General features: G+C 37.2%; 1 protein-coding gene and 1 non-coding gene across 2 annotated transcripts; one reads left to right on the top strand and one right to left on the bottom strand.

Annotated features, from left to right (window-relative positions):
* Nucleotides 1-13,878: 13,878 nt before the first annotated feature.
* Nucleotides 13,879-16,429, bottom strand: LOC111909226 (uncharacterized). Its single transcript, XM_023905018.1, has 3 exons — nt 15,227-16,429; nt 14,895-15,144; nt 13,879-14,846 (listed from the first exon to the last, which is right to left on the bottom strand). The coding sequence occupies exons 1-3, from the start codon at nt 16,427-16,429 to the stop codon at nt 13,879-13,881; spliced, it is 2,421 nt and encodes an 806-aa protein (XP_023760786.1).
* On the top strand, nt 15,939-16,045 carry LOC111909235 (small nucleolar RNA R71). Its single transcript, XR_002856136.1, has one exon. It is a non-coding gene; the product is annotated as a small nucleolar RNA R71 (small nucleolar RNA).
* Nucleotides 16,430-17,336: the final 907 nt, after the last annotated feature.

Genomic DNA, 17,336 nt, shown 5'->3' with positions numbered 1-17,336 from the left:
CTTTTCAAATTCCAAAACTTAATTAAAAAACTCTTGAATTCCAAACTTGATGACAAGTTTTGTAACTCCTTAAAAAAACTTTTGAGTTCCAAAACTTGATGTCAAGTTTTTATAACTCTCTTTAGTCATAAAAAGAGACTTTCCAAGTTCCATAACTTGAGGGAAAATTATGAAACTCTTCAAATCCATTTATTTCAAATTTTAAACTAATAAAATAATCATATAATTTTATCTTTTACTAATTTGAAATAATTCAATTCATATGACAAGATAATTTCAAATTCTACAAATAATTAGTTTTTCACAAAATCATGTAATTATCTTAGAATTTGACAATCATCATGTTATTGGATGGGGACAATCATTAGCATATCAATAAAATCAATTTTTATGAGCCAAAACATTTTGTGTTAATAATCCTAATCCAAAACATGCAAAAAAAACTCGAAAAATCTGCCATCTAATGATCCAACTCGTTGAGCCAGGCTATAGACTCGTCGAGTTCATGGTCATACTCATGGGACTCGTCGAGTCCAGCAGTCAGACAGTAATTTTTTTAGTTTTTTTTCAACTTTGAACAATTAACAATGCATTTATATAACATAAAACTACCCATGGCTTTGATACCACTATTGGGTTTTAAGTACTATAACACTCCTATGGTGCACATACAACTCTAAGTTTTCTCTAGTTATACATGCAACGAAAAATTATCCAAAGCATTAAACCTATCTAGAATACAAATTTGGTACATGAATCATAAAACTAGTTAGAAGAATACCTCTTATTTGTAGGTTGTAGTTGTTGGCCTTTCAAGAGCTTAGCACCTCATGTGTGATGTCTCAAACAAGTCACAAACACCATGAACAAATGGAGGACTTTGAGAGAGAGGCTAGAACCACCAAAATCGTCTAGGGTTCTCTTAGAACCCTTGGGGTCCTGAATTTGGAGCTAATGGGTTACTTTTATAATGTGGAATTCCTAGGGTTTCAACTTGTAAACCCTAATTCATTCCTTGGGCCTTTAATCCAATAATCCATATGATAAGCCTTATGGACTAACACTTCATGGACTCTCACATAAACTTATTCCATCACTAATTAATCATGGATCATTGGCCCAAACTATATGTATTACTGATTTACTTAATCAACCCCCTTAATTTAATTAATCTCTTTTGATCCCTAAATTAATTTCAAATTAATTCTTGACCAATATTAGTAATATGATTTCTCAATTAATATATTATACTTATAATATATTAATAAATCACAAATAACCTCTTTCTCAAATATCCACCCTGTCAAATTGTTCTAGTGAAGGCAACCCGAAATGGACCATCCTACTCTCAGGTCAAGTACCTACCAACTATAGTTATGGGCTTAAACACCTAATCCAACAAGATTGGTATCAGAGCATTGTTTATAGTGAACTAGTATATCTAACCATACAAGATATACAACTATAAATACAATGGGACTAAAACACTCTGACTAAAAGTATACTTTAAAAATTTAAGTATTTTATAAAAAGTGTATGTACATACATGCATATTAGAAAATAATGTTATAATAAGAAGTATTTAGAAGAGTTGGACATCGCGATTAAACTTAGACAGTTATGTAATCATATATAGGGTAAATATAGCCTGATCAACTATATTTATTCGAGATATGAGCAACATGTGTCTAGGAGTGGTCGAGGTGGACAACAAATCTAAAACTTACCAACTTTAAACCAGAAGAATCTAAGAACAAAACATAAAGACATAAAATACTATAGGAGTATTTTAATATTTTATGAATCTTTCACATGTCCTCTTGTGCTTATATTCTCGTACAGATGCCATGACATGTTTTCACAACCCTGGAGATCCTTACTTCCCCAACCAGGGGAATGCAAGATGGATCGTGGAGGATCCTGAGGAGGATTCCGATGTATATATATATATATATATATATATATATACACAAACACACACACATACAAATACCACGTAATAATCAAATAACCCTCTTTTCTTAACCTAAAAAGATTACAATTATTGACCCAAACCACTTCATCATATTTATTATTGTCTAGTGGGAAACGCGGATGTTACACTTTTCCCTTCTACATCCTTATGTATTTTGATTAGGTGTCTATTTCGTTGATTTTCTCTCATGATTTCTTAATTCCTTGAATTACCGTCTTCCTATTTCACCTTCGTCATTCCTTGCTCTCTGTTTTCACAATCGTCGTTACTTTCTCTATGTCGCGAAGAATCAGTCTTCCAAGGAGGCGCCACCGATTACTTTCACTTTACTAACCTCGATTTTCCGTCATTTCTACTACAAAATGAAATTTCATGCTTCCGGTTTTATTATGAGTTTGTGTAATGCCCGTAGATCCGGGCTAGTCAATTTAGAGACGATAAGCATCAAAAATGACTTTTTGATGGAAGATTATTTAGAATGATTAATCTTAACTAAGTTATAGTATATGTTACAAGGATTCCATACATATAAAGAACGCCGAAATCCGAGTTATAACGAAGAAGTTATGAACTGTCGAAGTTTCGCGAAAGAACCGGCACGACACAACGCGACGTAAATAGTGAATTTACGTTAGAGCAATATTTGGCCTTAGCAATCTAAATGAAAGTCATAGAATACGTTAAACCACGAGTGTGCATAAAAAGAACGTCTAAATCTGACTTCGTATGAGGAAGTTATGATTTTTCGAAGTTTCAGCTTAGCAGTGTATAGCCCGAAGTTCGAATATGAGATCGAGCGATATTTAGCCGAAACAATCTAAATGAGAATTGAATATCTCATCGATAGTATTGCAACGACGGAAAGACAGATGAAAATGGACGTCCGACGAAGGAGTTATGAGTTTATAACGGAGTTTTCCTGTCCCGGCCTACTAAAAATAATATAAAAATAATATAATAAAAATAAAGTCAAAATTAGCCGACGGAGTCTAAATGAAACTTGTTGATCTTGTTCTTACCTATGCGTCGATATAAAGAACGTCGAAAACGGAGTTCATATGCGGAAGTTATGAATTTCTGAAATTCGGGGCGCGAAACCCCAAAACTGTTAGAGACCACGACGTGGAAACAGTGCCCACGAAGTGGCATGGCTTCTGAAGCCTTCTGGATCCTGACAGAGAAAGTGTACGATGAAGCATGCAATGACGATCAAGCCTATGACGTGGAAGAAGTGCCCACGACGTGGAAAATGAGAAAACAACCCTATAAATAGATTTGAAGGGGCAGCCGTTTGTGGTTGCCAAATCTCTTCTCTCTCACCCATATTACCTCGATGTACGTGCAAAGAAGTACCCCCGAAGTCCCGGTATTATCCCGAGACCCGAAGCAAGTCCCGAAGCCCGAAGATCCCGAGAAGAAAAGAGTTTCCGAGCCGAAGCTCTGCCCGCGAGAAGCCCGGTGTGCGAAGTGATCCAGGTTTCACCGAAGAATACTACTTTTAAAGCCGTAGTGTTGTCCGATCATCTTCTGATCAAGTGAGTGTATAGTCACTTTCTCCTTACACATAAATATTAAGTATTTGCTATGAAATACGTGCTATATGTGTATATATTGTTGTTTATTTACGATGATTGTGGAATGGATGATTTATATAGGTTTTAATGAGTTAAACTGTATATGTATTTTGTATATATAAATATGTTGGGTAGAACATGGGTAGATGAGATTGTTGGTATGGGATAAAAGAGTAAAGAGATAAAGTTGTTTTAGACCTGGGAGTATGGATCAGATCAAGAGGTTAGTTTTAGATCCGGGAATATGGATTAGGTAAGGAGGTAAATTTTAGATCCGGGAGTACGGATTATATATTTTTTGAATTATGCGTTCATTCGATAAGGTATCATGTGTATAGTCCCTTTTAGGAACGTGGTTTTAATACGAGTATTGATTAAAGTATGAAGTATACATATGTATGTGAAGTATTTGTTATTGTCCGAAATACGTGTTAGATATATTTGATGATATGCAACGTGCGAATCAGTTATGGTTCAATATGTGTTAAGATGTTTATATATGATATTATTACTTAAAACCTTGTGTTAAGTATACACTAGTTGGCGTTGCCTGAACGGAGATAGTATCAAAAATTGATTATAAGCATTGTAGGTTTGCCTAGTGATGGGTTAAGACTTAAGAAGGGATGTTTAGTTCAATTAAGTTTGGACATTGGGTAGTCTTTTATTAAGAGTACGTGCGTTGTGAGATTGATGATCGGTGGAGTAGGTCCTACATACAAAAGTAGATTTTATGTACGAAGTCCTTTTCAAAGCTCTGTGTCTTGGGTGCTGCTTGTGCCAGGGTATTGTTATGTTTGGGCACGAGTCCTTCGCATACCAAAGTACTATAATGTGCCAGAAGTACTATCATGTACAAAGTCTTTTTGACAATATTGTGTAGCGGTTACGGGAGCGTACGGATGTACTCTATTAGTATTTCCCCGTACTTTTATGTTGAGAGAGCTTTGGAGTCAGCGTTTCTTTTATGAAGTCATCGACCGAGCTTCATATGTCAGTGTTTTCTTTCACAAAGTAATAGGGAACTTCGTAGACTGCCTAATAAAGTGTGTCGGTAATAGACCACTGCTAGGTATGTATGGTGTTATATTGCTGGATAGGGTGTGTCTGGGGGTGAAATACCTCATGTATTCAGGCCACTGCTAGGTAAAGTTCGATGCTGGGATAGGTAGAGTCTGGGGGTATAATACCTCATGATAGCCAGACCACGCCGAGGCATTGTTATCTATATAACTACCCCTGACTTAATTGTCTGGTGGTTCTTTATTTTACGAACGAAGGTTCGTCGTGAAACTTATTCCATTACCCTCATTTTATGTCTTAATTGATCCTCGTTTGCTACCATTGAATTTCCGAAGCTGCCTCGTCAGTTTTTTATTCATATCAATTCCTTAGTCTAGATCTTGTAAGATCATTGTATAGGGTCAGTATGTGGGGAATCGACGAGATGTGATAGATTGTTTTAGAAATATGATTTATAGGTATTAATAATATCAGTGGATTTGCAAGATTGAGATATACATTATTATCACATTGTTTGAACTAAGAGCTTTTGTACTCTGTGTTCCTTAGGTGATTGGGTTCACCAGGGATATTTGAACTAAGTGTTCATTAGGTGTTTTTGAACTAGGCGTTCATTAATTATTGTGAACTACGTGTTCATCAGAGGTAATCTAAGAATCTTGGCAGCACTAAACTTTGAGCCAATTCCTTAGGGTAATCCTTAGGAATGAATGGGAGAAGGGTAATCGGTTCTTAGGGTAAATCTTTAAGAAATAAATGAAGATACTGGGGGTGGGTAATTGGATAAATTGTTTGATAAATGAATATAATAATTATATAATTATGGGTTGAAAACCCTATATGCTCTCCAGGCTCCCAAGCCTGACCCTCTCTGTTTTCTTTATATTATAGGTTAGGGAACGAGAACATAAGTTGGCTGACATAACGAGAGATTTTGGATTATAGGCCAGTAGTTATGAATAACTGTTGTAAGGTCTATTTTGTTCTGTTTATGCTTTTGGTCTGTATTGAACATGACATCCCGTGATTTTGTTATATAATGAAAATACATTTTTTTTAATGAAATGCTTTGATAAATTCTTATCATATTTTGTTTTGGGAACAAATTCCGCACATGTTTTCTTTAAAAGATTACTCTAATTTTAAAAACAAAGCATAAACAAATCTATCTTTTCTGGCCATGAAAATGGGGATGTCACAGTTTGTACCCATAGACGCAGAAGGGCTTCGCTTCTGATGTACCGCCACAAACAACAATTGCAAAATCGATGGTTATTATGGTCTATTGAATTGAATTTGTAGTGATTTTCTTTTACATATTTTCATTGTTTCACCTTTGAACTTGTTCTTATCTTTTTAATCTTAACAGAGGAGGATGGTGGTGGTGCATGTAGTGAAAAAAAGTCAACTTTCTTACAAAACAGTTTTTCGTTATCTGATTTTTATTCTTTCTTTTCCTATATTTGACTGGTTTACAACCATACATGGAATTTTTAATGTCAATATTAGCTTTTTTCTTACTGCACACAATGTGTTTGATAAAATGCCACATTGAAGATTTTCATTGTTTGTAGGAATTATTAATATCAATTGCTTTCTATGTTCAAAGAGACTTTTCAAAGTTGTCTTCAGGTAGTAAACATAAGTGCCTTGCTGAAATTTTTTCACTAATTCCCAATGTTCAGGTGAGATTTCATTTTGATTTAACCTCTATAGAACAATATCTTCTACGATTTCCTTTGGTAGTCCTTTGAGAAAATTACGTTCGTTGTAACACCCACAGATTCAGGCTAGTCGATTTAGAGATACTAAGCGTTAAAAATGACCTTTTGATAGAATTACTATTTAGGAGAAATAATCTTAAAAGTTCTTGTATATATGGCAAGGATTCCATACATATAAAGAACGTTGAAATCCAACTTCGTAAGAAGAAGTTATGCTTCTTCGAAGTTTCACGATTAACCGACACGATTCTACGCGTCATAAAAAGTGAATTTTCGATAAATTACTTTTTAGCCTAAGAGATCTAAACAAAATTTGTAATAGTCATTAAAATGAGAGTGTGCATATAGAGAACATCCAAATCTGACATCACAAGAGGAAGATATGATTTTTTGAAGTTTCAGCACAATAGTGCGGACACAAAAATCGAAATTCAAATCCATTGATTGTTAGACGAAACAATCTAAACGAGAGTTAAAGATCTCATCAATAGGATTCTATAGATATAAAGAACATCGAGAACGGAGTCCGTATATAAGAGTTATGCTTTCTACAACCATCTCCACTAGCCTAAGCCTATGGTTTGAATGCAAACCATGTTAAAAATCAGCTTAGTGTTTACTTGATATATAACTTGTTGTCATTTACATTTCCTTTACTTTTTTCAATTACATTTCCGCAACTGACAACTCTAACAATCCTAACTTCTTATTATTGTTGAGCTTAATGATTAACTTCATTCCGCAACATATAACTTGTACTAACATTTGTTCAAGTGTCTCTAAAGTTTTTCTCTCTACAATTGGTATCAGAGCCAAAGTGGCTGCTTTTTAAACAAAACTCTGATTTTGAAAAGCCTTCTATACCACTAAAGCTTATTTTCTCAACAAAATTCAAAAAAAAACAAAGGAAATATGGCACAATCATTATCATTAAACTTTTCCAACAGTGTTGGTGGTTCTAATCAAGCCCCAATACTTGTCGCAAATGAGTATCATCACTGTTCCAAAAGGATGGAGAGGCATTTAAAAAGACTTGGATGAGATGTGTGGAGATCCGTAGAAGAAGGACCTCATGTTCCCATTCTTACTCCAGTTCAAGCCGATGGTGCCCAAGCCAGACTAGGTAGAGGTCAAGCTGGAATGAACCGTCCCACAAAAGATGATCTTGATAAGATGGAAAGTGATGCAGTTTCTTTCTATGAAATCTCATGCGGAGTTGCTCCTGACAACTTTGACATTATCATCAATTGCAAGTCATCCAAAGAAATCTGGGATTTGTGTGTATAGCTACGTAAAAAATTAGGGATATAAGTCGCGTCTAAATAGATTAAACATTAGGACGAATAGCCTGTGAGTGAGCCGAAGTAGTCGTAATAAGGATTCTGAAGGTTTAAGGAGCGCTCAAACGAACTTATAATGGATGGGTTATGACCTGTTGAAGTTTCACGTTCAAACGGGCACGGCTACAATATCGTAAATAGCAAATCGGAGTTAGGACGATTATTAGCTTTAGTAATCTAAAATAAATTTGTGGTATTCATTAAACCGAGAGCATATATATATACAACGTCCCATTCTAACTTCATAAGAGGAAGTTAGGGTTTTTAGAAGTTTCAGCGTAGCAGTATACAGCTCAGAAACCGAAGTAGAAATCGGTTGATTGTTGGGAAAAGCAATCTAAACGAGGGTTGAAGATCTCATCCATATGGTTCGGTCGATATAAATAAAATTGAGAACATATATCATATGAGGAGGTTTTGAATTTTTAACGGACTTTAACAGTCTAATCCTGTTAAAAATATAGATTTAAAAATAAAGTCAAAATTAGCCAACGGAGTCTAAACGAAAGTTGTAGATCTCGTCAAGATCTTTCGGGGATATAAAGAATGTCGAAAACGGAGCTCTTATGAAGGAGATACGATTTTATAAATTTTTCAAGAAGCGCCACGCGCAGGTGGGTTGCACGAAACGCACCTTCTAGAAGGTGGGGCGTGTACCACCAGATTTGCGACATGTTGCAGAAAATGGGAGGAGTGACAGAAAATGGGAGGAACGACATCTCAAGTGTACATGGCGTGCGCACTAGGCGTGGCGTGCAGTTGCCCTATAAATAGACTTCGGCTGCTTATTTGCTTTTTCATTCCCCATCCTCTTCTCTCTCGAAATTCCCTCGATTTTAGCCCGTTTCCTTTAATTTTTGTAACATCCACAAAATTCGATCCAATTTAAAACTTTTTAAATCATTTGAAACCATTCGATTATTACAATTTGTTTTCAAAATAGTTTATACATCAGAGTTCCTAGAAATCATAATCGTCAATCGAGGAAGTGTACGGTCATGCCTTCACCTACCCGCGGCCATCCGCTGAACCTGAAACAATAAACTGAAACTGTCAGCCCGAAAGCTTAGTGAGTTACCCCCAAAATACCAACCTCATGTAACCATAATCATATCATATCAACAAATACAGATTAATCATGCATCTCGAGTCTACAGTGTGACTGGTCCGCCCGCAACGGGCCTTCAGTCCACCTGGTCCACTCTCTGAGTCTACAGTATGACTGGAACGCCTGCACCAGGTCTTCAGTCTATCTGGCCCACTCTCCGAGCCTTGGCACGTCTGGACCGCCCTCTCGGGGCTTGCAGCCTATCCGGACCGCTCGTTGGGCTTTCGGCCTGACAAGGTGCCCTACTGGGCCTGCAGTCTATCCGGTCCGCCCTGGGTATGTTGGCCTACAGCACGAAGCAGGACCCGCCTCAACCCAACCCCCAAACAAACAACCATGTGCACATATAACAAATAATCACATAATAGTCCATAGACAAACAAACTGATCTAGCAGATCATATAACATAGCAACATCCTAACCAGGATACCGACCTAACCGGTCACTAACATAGCATCATCCTATATACCAAGTGATGTGCACAAAAGTACCCACTAATTTTATAATTTATAACCTAACTAACTTAACTAACTAAAATGCACCTAGGCAGTGTACCTAGTCGAATTATAGAATAGTTGGGTAAGTCGGTTGTCGATCACATGGAACGGTGTTAACTAATTAATCTACTTACTACTAAATTAACCTAATTATTAACAGCTTAAAAGGGTTTTATCTAATTTTGCAAGATCAGACGAACTTTACTCAAATTCAATCAATTACTAAAAAAACATATGTTTAGTTCGAATCCACTTCTTCTTTATGGTTAGTTAACTATTATGGATTATCAAGTTGGTCACCAAATATTATATTATTAGCAATTTAAGTCCAAATTTACTAACATTTGACTAATTCATGTACAACTATGCATGGTCACACACAATCAAACACAGAACCAGTTATAGATTATGGGTATGCTATGTAAGATTTATTATGCAAACACAATTATGGTTAGAATTTATGTTCTCTAGCACAGCTAAATTTATTTACTTTAATTTCCATCTAAGATTTTGGTCGATCCTAGCTCTAGCAAATTAGTCTTCACTAAATCACTAGGTTATCAAGTTCATGCAGTTTAATGATCATTGACTACACATAACATGAATTCAAGCAACTAAAGAAACAAATATTAACATGCTAGGTAGTAACAAATCGAACACAAGCAAATTACCAACTAACAAATCCAATAGTCATTCAGCTAAACCATATGTCAGAAGCTTCATGTAGCTAAACAAGAGTTGCTAGATTCAGCTACTCATAGTAGCAAATAAACAAACACAAATCAAAGCATAAGACATGTTCAAATATCAACAATTAAACTAATTATGAACCTCTACTCTTTTGGTGTTGAAAACCTTCTTCCAAGACTTTTCTTCTGCTAAAATTCGTATTCTGAAACCCTTTTCTCCAGCCAAATGTCTTCTAAGTTGTAATGAGCAAGAGAATTTATACTATCTGATTTTACCGAGTTCACGCCGTGAACCATAAGGAATCACGTCGTGAATGCGAGTTTTACGTATTCGACAAGGAATCTTTCACCCGGATGCATATCTTCTGGAATACTCTGCTCACGTCGTGAATCATGAACTATTCACGTTGTAAGTACGTTTTTTGCTGAGATTTTTATCCTTCTTCCCTTCAAGCCTCCGAAGTTCCATGTTTTGTAAATTTTAGTCCATATCTTCGAGAATGCTTCTATTTTGGCTGCAAATAACAATTTATCCTTATAAGTACCATTATTCTATTCAAATAACCAAAATATTAGTAAAAATGTAAATAAATATTGCCTAGAAATGTGTATAAACTTGGCAATATCAAAATACCCCATACTTGTTCTTTGTTTGCCCTCAAGCAAATCTAATTATTACTTCAAACCTTGATCACCATCATTACATAGAACAATCCAACTTATACTCAGCCATTATGCCAAGACCTCAACGCATGCATTTGTGTCTAAAATGTTTCCTAAGTAACCCCTCTTAATTCTAAATACTCACAATCCTCATAAACACTCACCCACTCCTTTTGAACAATGCACATTTTATGCAACCCTCCGAATCCATCCTCAGAATGCTCTCTAACCTCAAGGTATTTTTGTAAAGCCACCCAAACATACATAAACTAGAGAATTACAACTTTTAGAAGATACCACAATTCACTTCTTGATATTTTGATCTTTGATTTCTTTGAATTCACTAACTTTTTGTGTAATTTTGATATCTTCAACTTTTGAAACTTCAGAATTTTCGATCTTTGATATCTCCAAAAAAGGTGGTGTAAATCTCCAAGCAAGAAGAATAATGTGGGAAAGCATACGCCACATTAAATGGTAAAGAAACCGAGCCAAAGTAATATTCATAACAATCCCAAGAAGAAAAGTGGTGACCCATGTAGTAAAATGCATCAATGGGCTTCATCTTTGTGAAAAAAACATGATTCACGTCGTGAATTCTAAGAAGGACCATGATGTGAAATCGAGAAAACGTGGAAATAAGAAACCCATGAAAACTTGACTCACGATGTGAATTTTAGGGAGTCACGACGTGAGTACTGGACATACAGAAAACTGTTCTGTCTTCACCTCTTGACTTCAAACAAATGTATTAATTGATTAAGACATTGATAATATATGATTTTATGACTCTTCTCTACACTTATCCTCTCTCTTGACTCACCCCACACTTAGTTAAAATTGTGGGTCTCGACTCTTAACTTCTTAGACTCTAACGACACTTGTCTAAACGAACACGACTCTTGACTCGGCTTTACTCCCTTCCCAAAACTCCTTAGCATCCTGTAATCAAACAACCAAAAGAAAATAAAAGTAACATAATAATAAACCAAAAAGTGTTTCAAAGTTCTCAAACAAATTAAAACCAAATAAACTATAAACTAAAAACTAAACAAAAAAAAAAAACAAATCAATCATCCTCATCATCATCATGAGCTCCACTTGTACCCGCTCCATCTCCTCCTTGGTTTCTATATCCGCTCCACCGATGGCAAATCTGGTAATGATTCCCCAAATGAGGAGGTAGCTCAGCATGGAAATGTCGGATCATATTTTCCATTGTACCCCCAATCCAATTCACGCAAAGGGAAAGCTGATCAAAATAGCCTGTCATATCACCCCCAAAGTTGGGTCCGCCAATGGGTGCTTGTTGGTGCACTGGTTGTTCTCGTTCACCTCTCCCTCTCACATTCCTTCGACTTGGCCGTGGTTGTGGCTGTTGCTCGGGTTGATCACCCGACTGCTCACCACCCCCATCATCTGATGCCAAAATACCCCAGTGAGATCCAAAGTTCCTAACAACCCGCATTGTCTCCAAATAACCCATGCTAAACTCATTCTCATCCATGCAAGTCATGGAACGAGTGATACCAGGAACAAGCAAACCATACGATTGGGCAAAACGTGTAACGAATTGCCCTCCACAGATAGGGCTCCCAGGACGAGAACTAGCAGCAGAATTAGCCAGAAAGCATGCCAAAAAGTAAGAAATGTTGCAACACACTCCCGGCTGTAAAATACACCATAAGAAGAACCGATTCTGCTTTGTTACTTTATCCCCATGCCTCCTGTGGTTGATGGAAAACGTGATAAATCGGTGGAGTAATCGATAGATAGGGACCGAATGCTGCTCTCGGGAGACACTCCGAAATTGAATATCCCAGATGCAATATTGTGCCAGAAACTAAACCTAGTAGCACCATCTGCATAACCTCTGACCGCCTCCCTCAAGAACATGCCAAACTCAGGAGTCATTGCCTCTTTGGGGATTATATATCCCTGCCATCCAAGAAAACTCCACGAGGTTGCATTCATGGTACTCTCCCCCGAGACGAAATACCAAAGCTCGCTAATAATGAGGGTCTTGGACATTCTCTTGGAATGTCACTGTCGAGAAGAACTCCATACAGAATTCCTTATAAACCCTTTCTTGAGTGCGGAAAAGATTAAGCCACCCCGAACAAGTAAACGAAAAACCATCTCCAATAAACATCTTTGTAAGAAACGGCCACAAGTCCAACTTCCCTCACCCGTGTCCAATTAATGGTGGGTGCAACTGCAATCTCCCTGTTATAAAGCCACCCCAAATGGTTGTTCCAGCGGGTCAAAATTTCTCGGGACATTGTTTTGGGAAATTGTAGAACGGATGTAAACCTGCCACTCCAATTGGCACTTCCCTCCTAGGAGCCATTTCTGCATAAATAATCATAAAACACAACCAACAAAAAATCCCAAAAGATTAATATTAAACAGAAAATGAAACTGTAATTGGCCAGGATTCACATCGCGAATCCCTAAGAATTCACGTCGTGAATTCGTAAGCATAAGTTAGAATCGGTCAAGGCAGAAGTCAAATCGGGCCAACAATGTCAATGGGATTTACTCCTAGGGCGATTTCAAACTCATTACAAACACATGCAGCGAGAAATTCATAGATTTAGGGTATCGGTTTTTATAATCAAGTGGAATGCAAACCCTAACCCCAAAATCTAGTAAATAAGTCAACAATAAACAATGTGAAGAAGATTAATTTACCTAGAATGGTGAATTACGTAAGCACAAGAAGAATATGAGGAATGTCGGCCGCAATCGCGAAGAGGGGGGGGGGGGGGACCAGAAATAGCTTCTCACTTTGTGGGAAATAAAGAATGAAGTAGGTCAATGAGTTTTCTATCTTTAATCTGTGGTCCCGTGTGTTTCAGGATTCACGTCGTGAGTCCGTTTGGGCTGTAGAATTGGGCCATCCATTATGGACTAAACTGAAAAATTGGGCCATTTAATGATTTAAGACTGTAACATGGAGTGGGCTGGACTAATAATGTGCTAAGGAATATATTGTCCGTTTCAAAATGGACTCACGTCGTGAATACTGTCTGATAATGAAATTAATTATAAACTCCAAATTTGTCTATTAAACTAGATTTTTTTTAACTATTACCACTTAATTTTTAGAGACCCCACACTCAGTGTTATATTATGTATAAAGTGAATTGGATGATATGATCGATTTCCCTAAAAGTAAATATGCAAAAACTAAAAAGAAAAGGAAAAAAACACAAACCAAACTCGGGTTGCCTCCCGAGAATCGCTTCTTTTTTAGGAGTCTTGAGCTGGACTTCGTGCCTCCTACGTTGAATCATCAGAAGAGTCCATCACCAGCTGGATCTTTTTCTCTTTGAAACGTCTCTTATAAGCTTGAACTTGACGAATATACGCCTTTTTCAAAATTTCCTTTTTAGCCTTGATTGCGTCTCCATCGAGCTTGCGTTTTATCCCTTTAGTCTCTAATTTGTCTTCACACTTAAGCTCCATAGTATCCTTCTCTTCCTTCACCACTGGACTAGTCACCTTTGATGTAACTTCTTCTTCATCACTCGACATTTCATCACTTTCCTCAGTTATCAAAGATGTTGGTTTTGTGTAGGCAATGACTTCAACGAAAAATGGAACGGATGCACTTGGTTTAGTGTGTTTCACTTGATTAATTGCCTTGATTTCTTCCTCCGTGAGTTTTTCTAATTCTTCAAGTTCATTCTCTTCATCAATATTGAACACTTCACCTTTAACATCATATCCTTGAAATCCATATTGTATTCCAAAATCTTCCTTATCATCACCATCCCTCAATGTAAGCTTAGATTCACGAACATCAACCAAAGCGCCAACTGTATTTAGCAAAGGGCGACCAAGAATGATTAGGATATTTGCATCCTCCTTCATATCCATAATTACAAAATCAACTGGGAAAACAAATTTGCCAATTTTAACAAGGATGTCTTCAACAATTCCCCTCGGGTGAATCACCGAACGATTTGCCATGTGAATTGTCATCTTCGTAGCCTTCATCTTCTGGATATTTAACTTTTGGTAGAACGAAAAAGGCATCAAATTTATGCTAGCCCAAGAATCGGACAAAGCATAAGTCTTCAAATTATTTCCAAACGCACATGGAAGAGTGAGGCGTCCGGGATCTCCCATCTTCTTGGGTAACTCTCCCAATACAGCTCTTAAGCTTTGCTCACTTAGAATCACTTTATAATTCTTCTTCAATTCATGTCGAGTGTCTATTATATCTTGTAGCAACTTCGCGTATTCTATAATTTTCGAAAGTGAATAAATAAAAGGAGTATTAATAGGAATACCCTTTATTTGTTGAATAAACTCCAGATGTACCCTTTCCAGTGGACTAAGATGTGATCGAGATGGGAATGGCAAAGGCGGTTTATAAGTTGGAACGGATATGGAATTTTTCTGTTCAGACCGGGCCCATGATGTGTGCATAGCGGACTCACGACGTGAACTGGGTATTTCAGTAGATTCTTCATTTTCGAGCTTCGGCTTCTTCGGCTTTGGATCGGGCTGCTTTGGCTCCACTTCTAGTGCCTCTAAAAACTTAGAGATTTTCAGTATCAATATCCATAACATGAGATTGAGCTTTCTTTTCGGGAAGTTGGGAAGATAATTTATTATTTACCAAAGTAGTGAGTTGACCAACTTGGACTTCTAAACTATGAATCGATTCTTGATTATTTCTTAATGAAGCTTGCTGGTCAATCATCATTTTGTGTTGTTCTTTCATCATATTCATGTGTTCCTTTAGCACTGCATTGATATCATCATGTCTTCTCTCGGATGCTTCCATAAATCGGGTCAACATGTTTTCCAAGTCTACTTTCTTCTCGGCTGGTGGTTGCTCTTTTTGGTAGAAGCCTCGGCATGTCTGCTTATATTTTTCTTCTTTTTGCCTCTTGTACTCATCGTATGGCAGCCATTCCTTCTTTGGTTTTCTCCAGTCTTCATTAAACTTGTCCCCACTTGAGTAGCAAACTTGAGCCTTCTTGTTCCCATACTCATCCAAATGGCAATCTTTAGTGAAGTGTGGCCCACTGCATCGTTCACAACCAACTCTAACTGCATGAATTGATTGGTCCATTTGGGTCAGCCTTCGGTCTGTATTATTTAGCATTGCCACTATAGCAAGCATCTCTTCAGAATGTGCACTCCCAACTCCCTTTACTCCTTCATTCCTTGGATTGTGGTATTCACGAGAATGCTTTGCAAATTCTTCAACTAATTCCTTGACTTCACCCGCATTTTTCTTTGTAAGTGGTCCTTGAGAATCAAGGAGTTGCCTTGTCATTACATTGACCCCCTCATAGAATATGGACACTTCTTGTTGAATGTTAAGGTCATGTTGAGGACAATTCCTTAACAACCCCTTATAGCGCTCCCAAGCCTCGTAAAGTGACTCCCCCAGGTTTTGCTCAAAATTGGCTATTGCCTTCTTGAGTTTAGCTATCTTGGATGGTGGACAAAATTGGTCTAGAAACTGCTCACACATTTGAGCCCATGTAGTGATTGTACCCAGTGGTAGTGCTTTTAACCAATCCTTAGCAGCTCCCTTAAAAGTAACAGGAAGCATCCTTAGCAAGACGGTATCTCTATTCACATTCAGGACATTGAAATAATCATTAATGTCGTTGACTTTATCTAGATGCTTAAAAGCATCCTCATGATCTTTTCCATAGAATGAGATATCCTTTAGTGCAGTGAGGATATGTCCCTTCAGCTCGAATGTGGCAGTGGCAGGTACGGCAGGTTGTACTAAACCCTGACCAACATCGTCTCTAAGTCTCTTTTTGTAAGCTCCCATGGACATTTCTTCAATATTCACCATCTCGTTTCTTGGCTCGTTCTCGGGTTCACTTGTATAAAGTCCAAATTGTGACAACCCGAAGTTCGTTCCGTCGTCGTAACCCGTTCCGTCATTAAAAAATTCGTCGTCTTGAATTGTTTCCGTTTCATTTCTAAATTAAGTCATTAATTTTGAGTTTGCTATTATTACTTAATGGTTGTCCAAACATGTTAGAAACTCATGAAAACGCCCCAAATTATTATTTGGAAAAATTTTAGTTTTATTCCGTCGAGTTATAAAACAATTAAATCGGGTACGACCAAAAGCCTCGCTTAACGCCAGTATCGGGTAAAATTCCACCGTGTCCCAAACTTTAAGAATATATAAAGTTGAGAGAGCCTCATTTGAATCCTTTTCCACTCTCTCTCTAAAACTCAAAATTGAGCCAAAATCATCCAAATCAAGCTTCAAATCATCAAGGTAACTATCCTAGCTCCTAGTATAACATCCTTAGCCTTCAAATTTGTGGTTAATCTATGAAATAGGACCATAAATATGTGTTTACGGCCCTGGAACATCCTTAGGCCGTGAACACATGCAAATGGGAGTTTTTGAGCCTTAAAACCCTCCCAAATCATTTTTGGAGCTTGGAAATGACCTAAGGACTTATTTGCATGGACTTAGAACACCTTGAACTCATCATTTAGGGTATAAACATGAGTTTACGGCCCAAGCACATGCTTGGACCGTAAACACCTATTCATAGGGAGTAAACTAATTTTAAAGTGTGAAGATGCCACTTAAACACACCATAAGCCTTGAAATAAAGTCTAGAAGCAACCACAATCAAGTTAAGGGCCTTAAACAAGCTAAAACTACCCCCATAGGAGCTTACGGCCGTAAACCCCCCAAGAATGGGTTCTTAGGCCGTAAACTCCTAAAACATGGT

Source organism: Lactuca sativa, chromosome 1 (genome assembly GCF_002870075.4).
Source record: "Lactuca sativa cultivar Salinas chromosome 1, Lsat_Salinas_v11, whole genome shotgun sequence".
Lineage (NCBI taxonomy): Eukaryota > Viridiplantae > Streptophyta > Magnoliopsida > Asterales > Asteraceae > Lactuca > Lactuca sativa.
Note: the sequence above shows the minus strand (reverse complement) of the source record. Positions and strands in the feature narration are given on the sequence as shown.

Coding starts and splice junctions, on each gene's coding strand:
- LOC111909226 (XM_023905018.1), bottom strand. CDS start 16,429: ATGGTGAATATTGAAGAAATGTCCATGGGAGCTTACAAAAAGAGACTT. Junction 15,145..15,226: donor TTGGTCAACTCACTACTTTG/GTAAATAATAAA, acceptor AAAATCTCTAAG/TTTTTAGAGGCACTAGAAGT. Junction 14,847..14,894: donor GTTTATTCAACAAATAAAGG/GTATTCCTATTA, acceptor CGAAAATTATAG/AATACGCGAAGTTGCTACAA.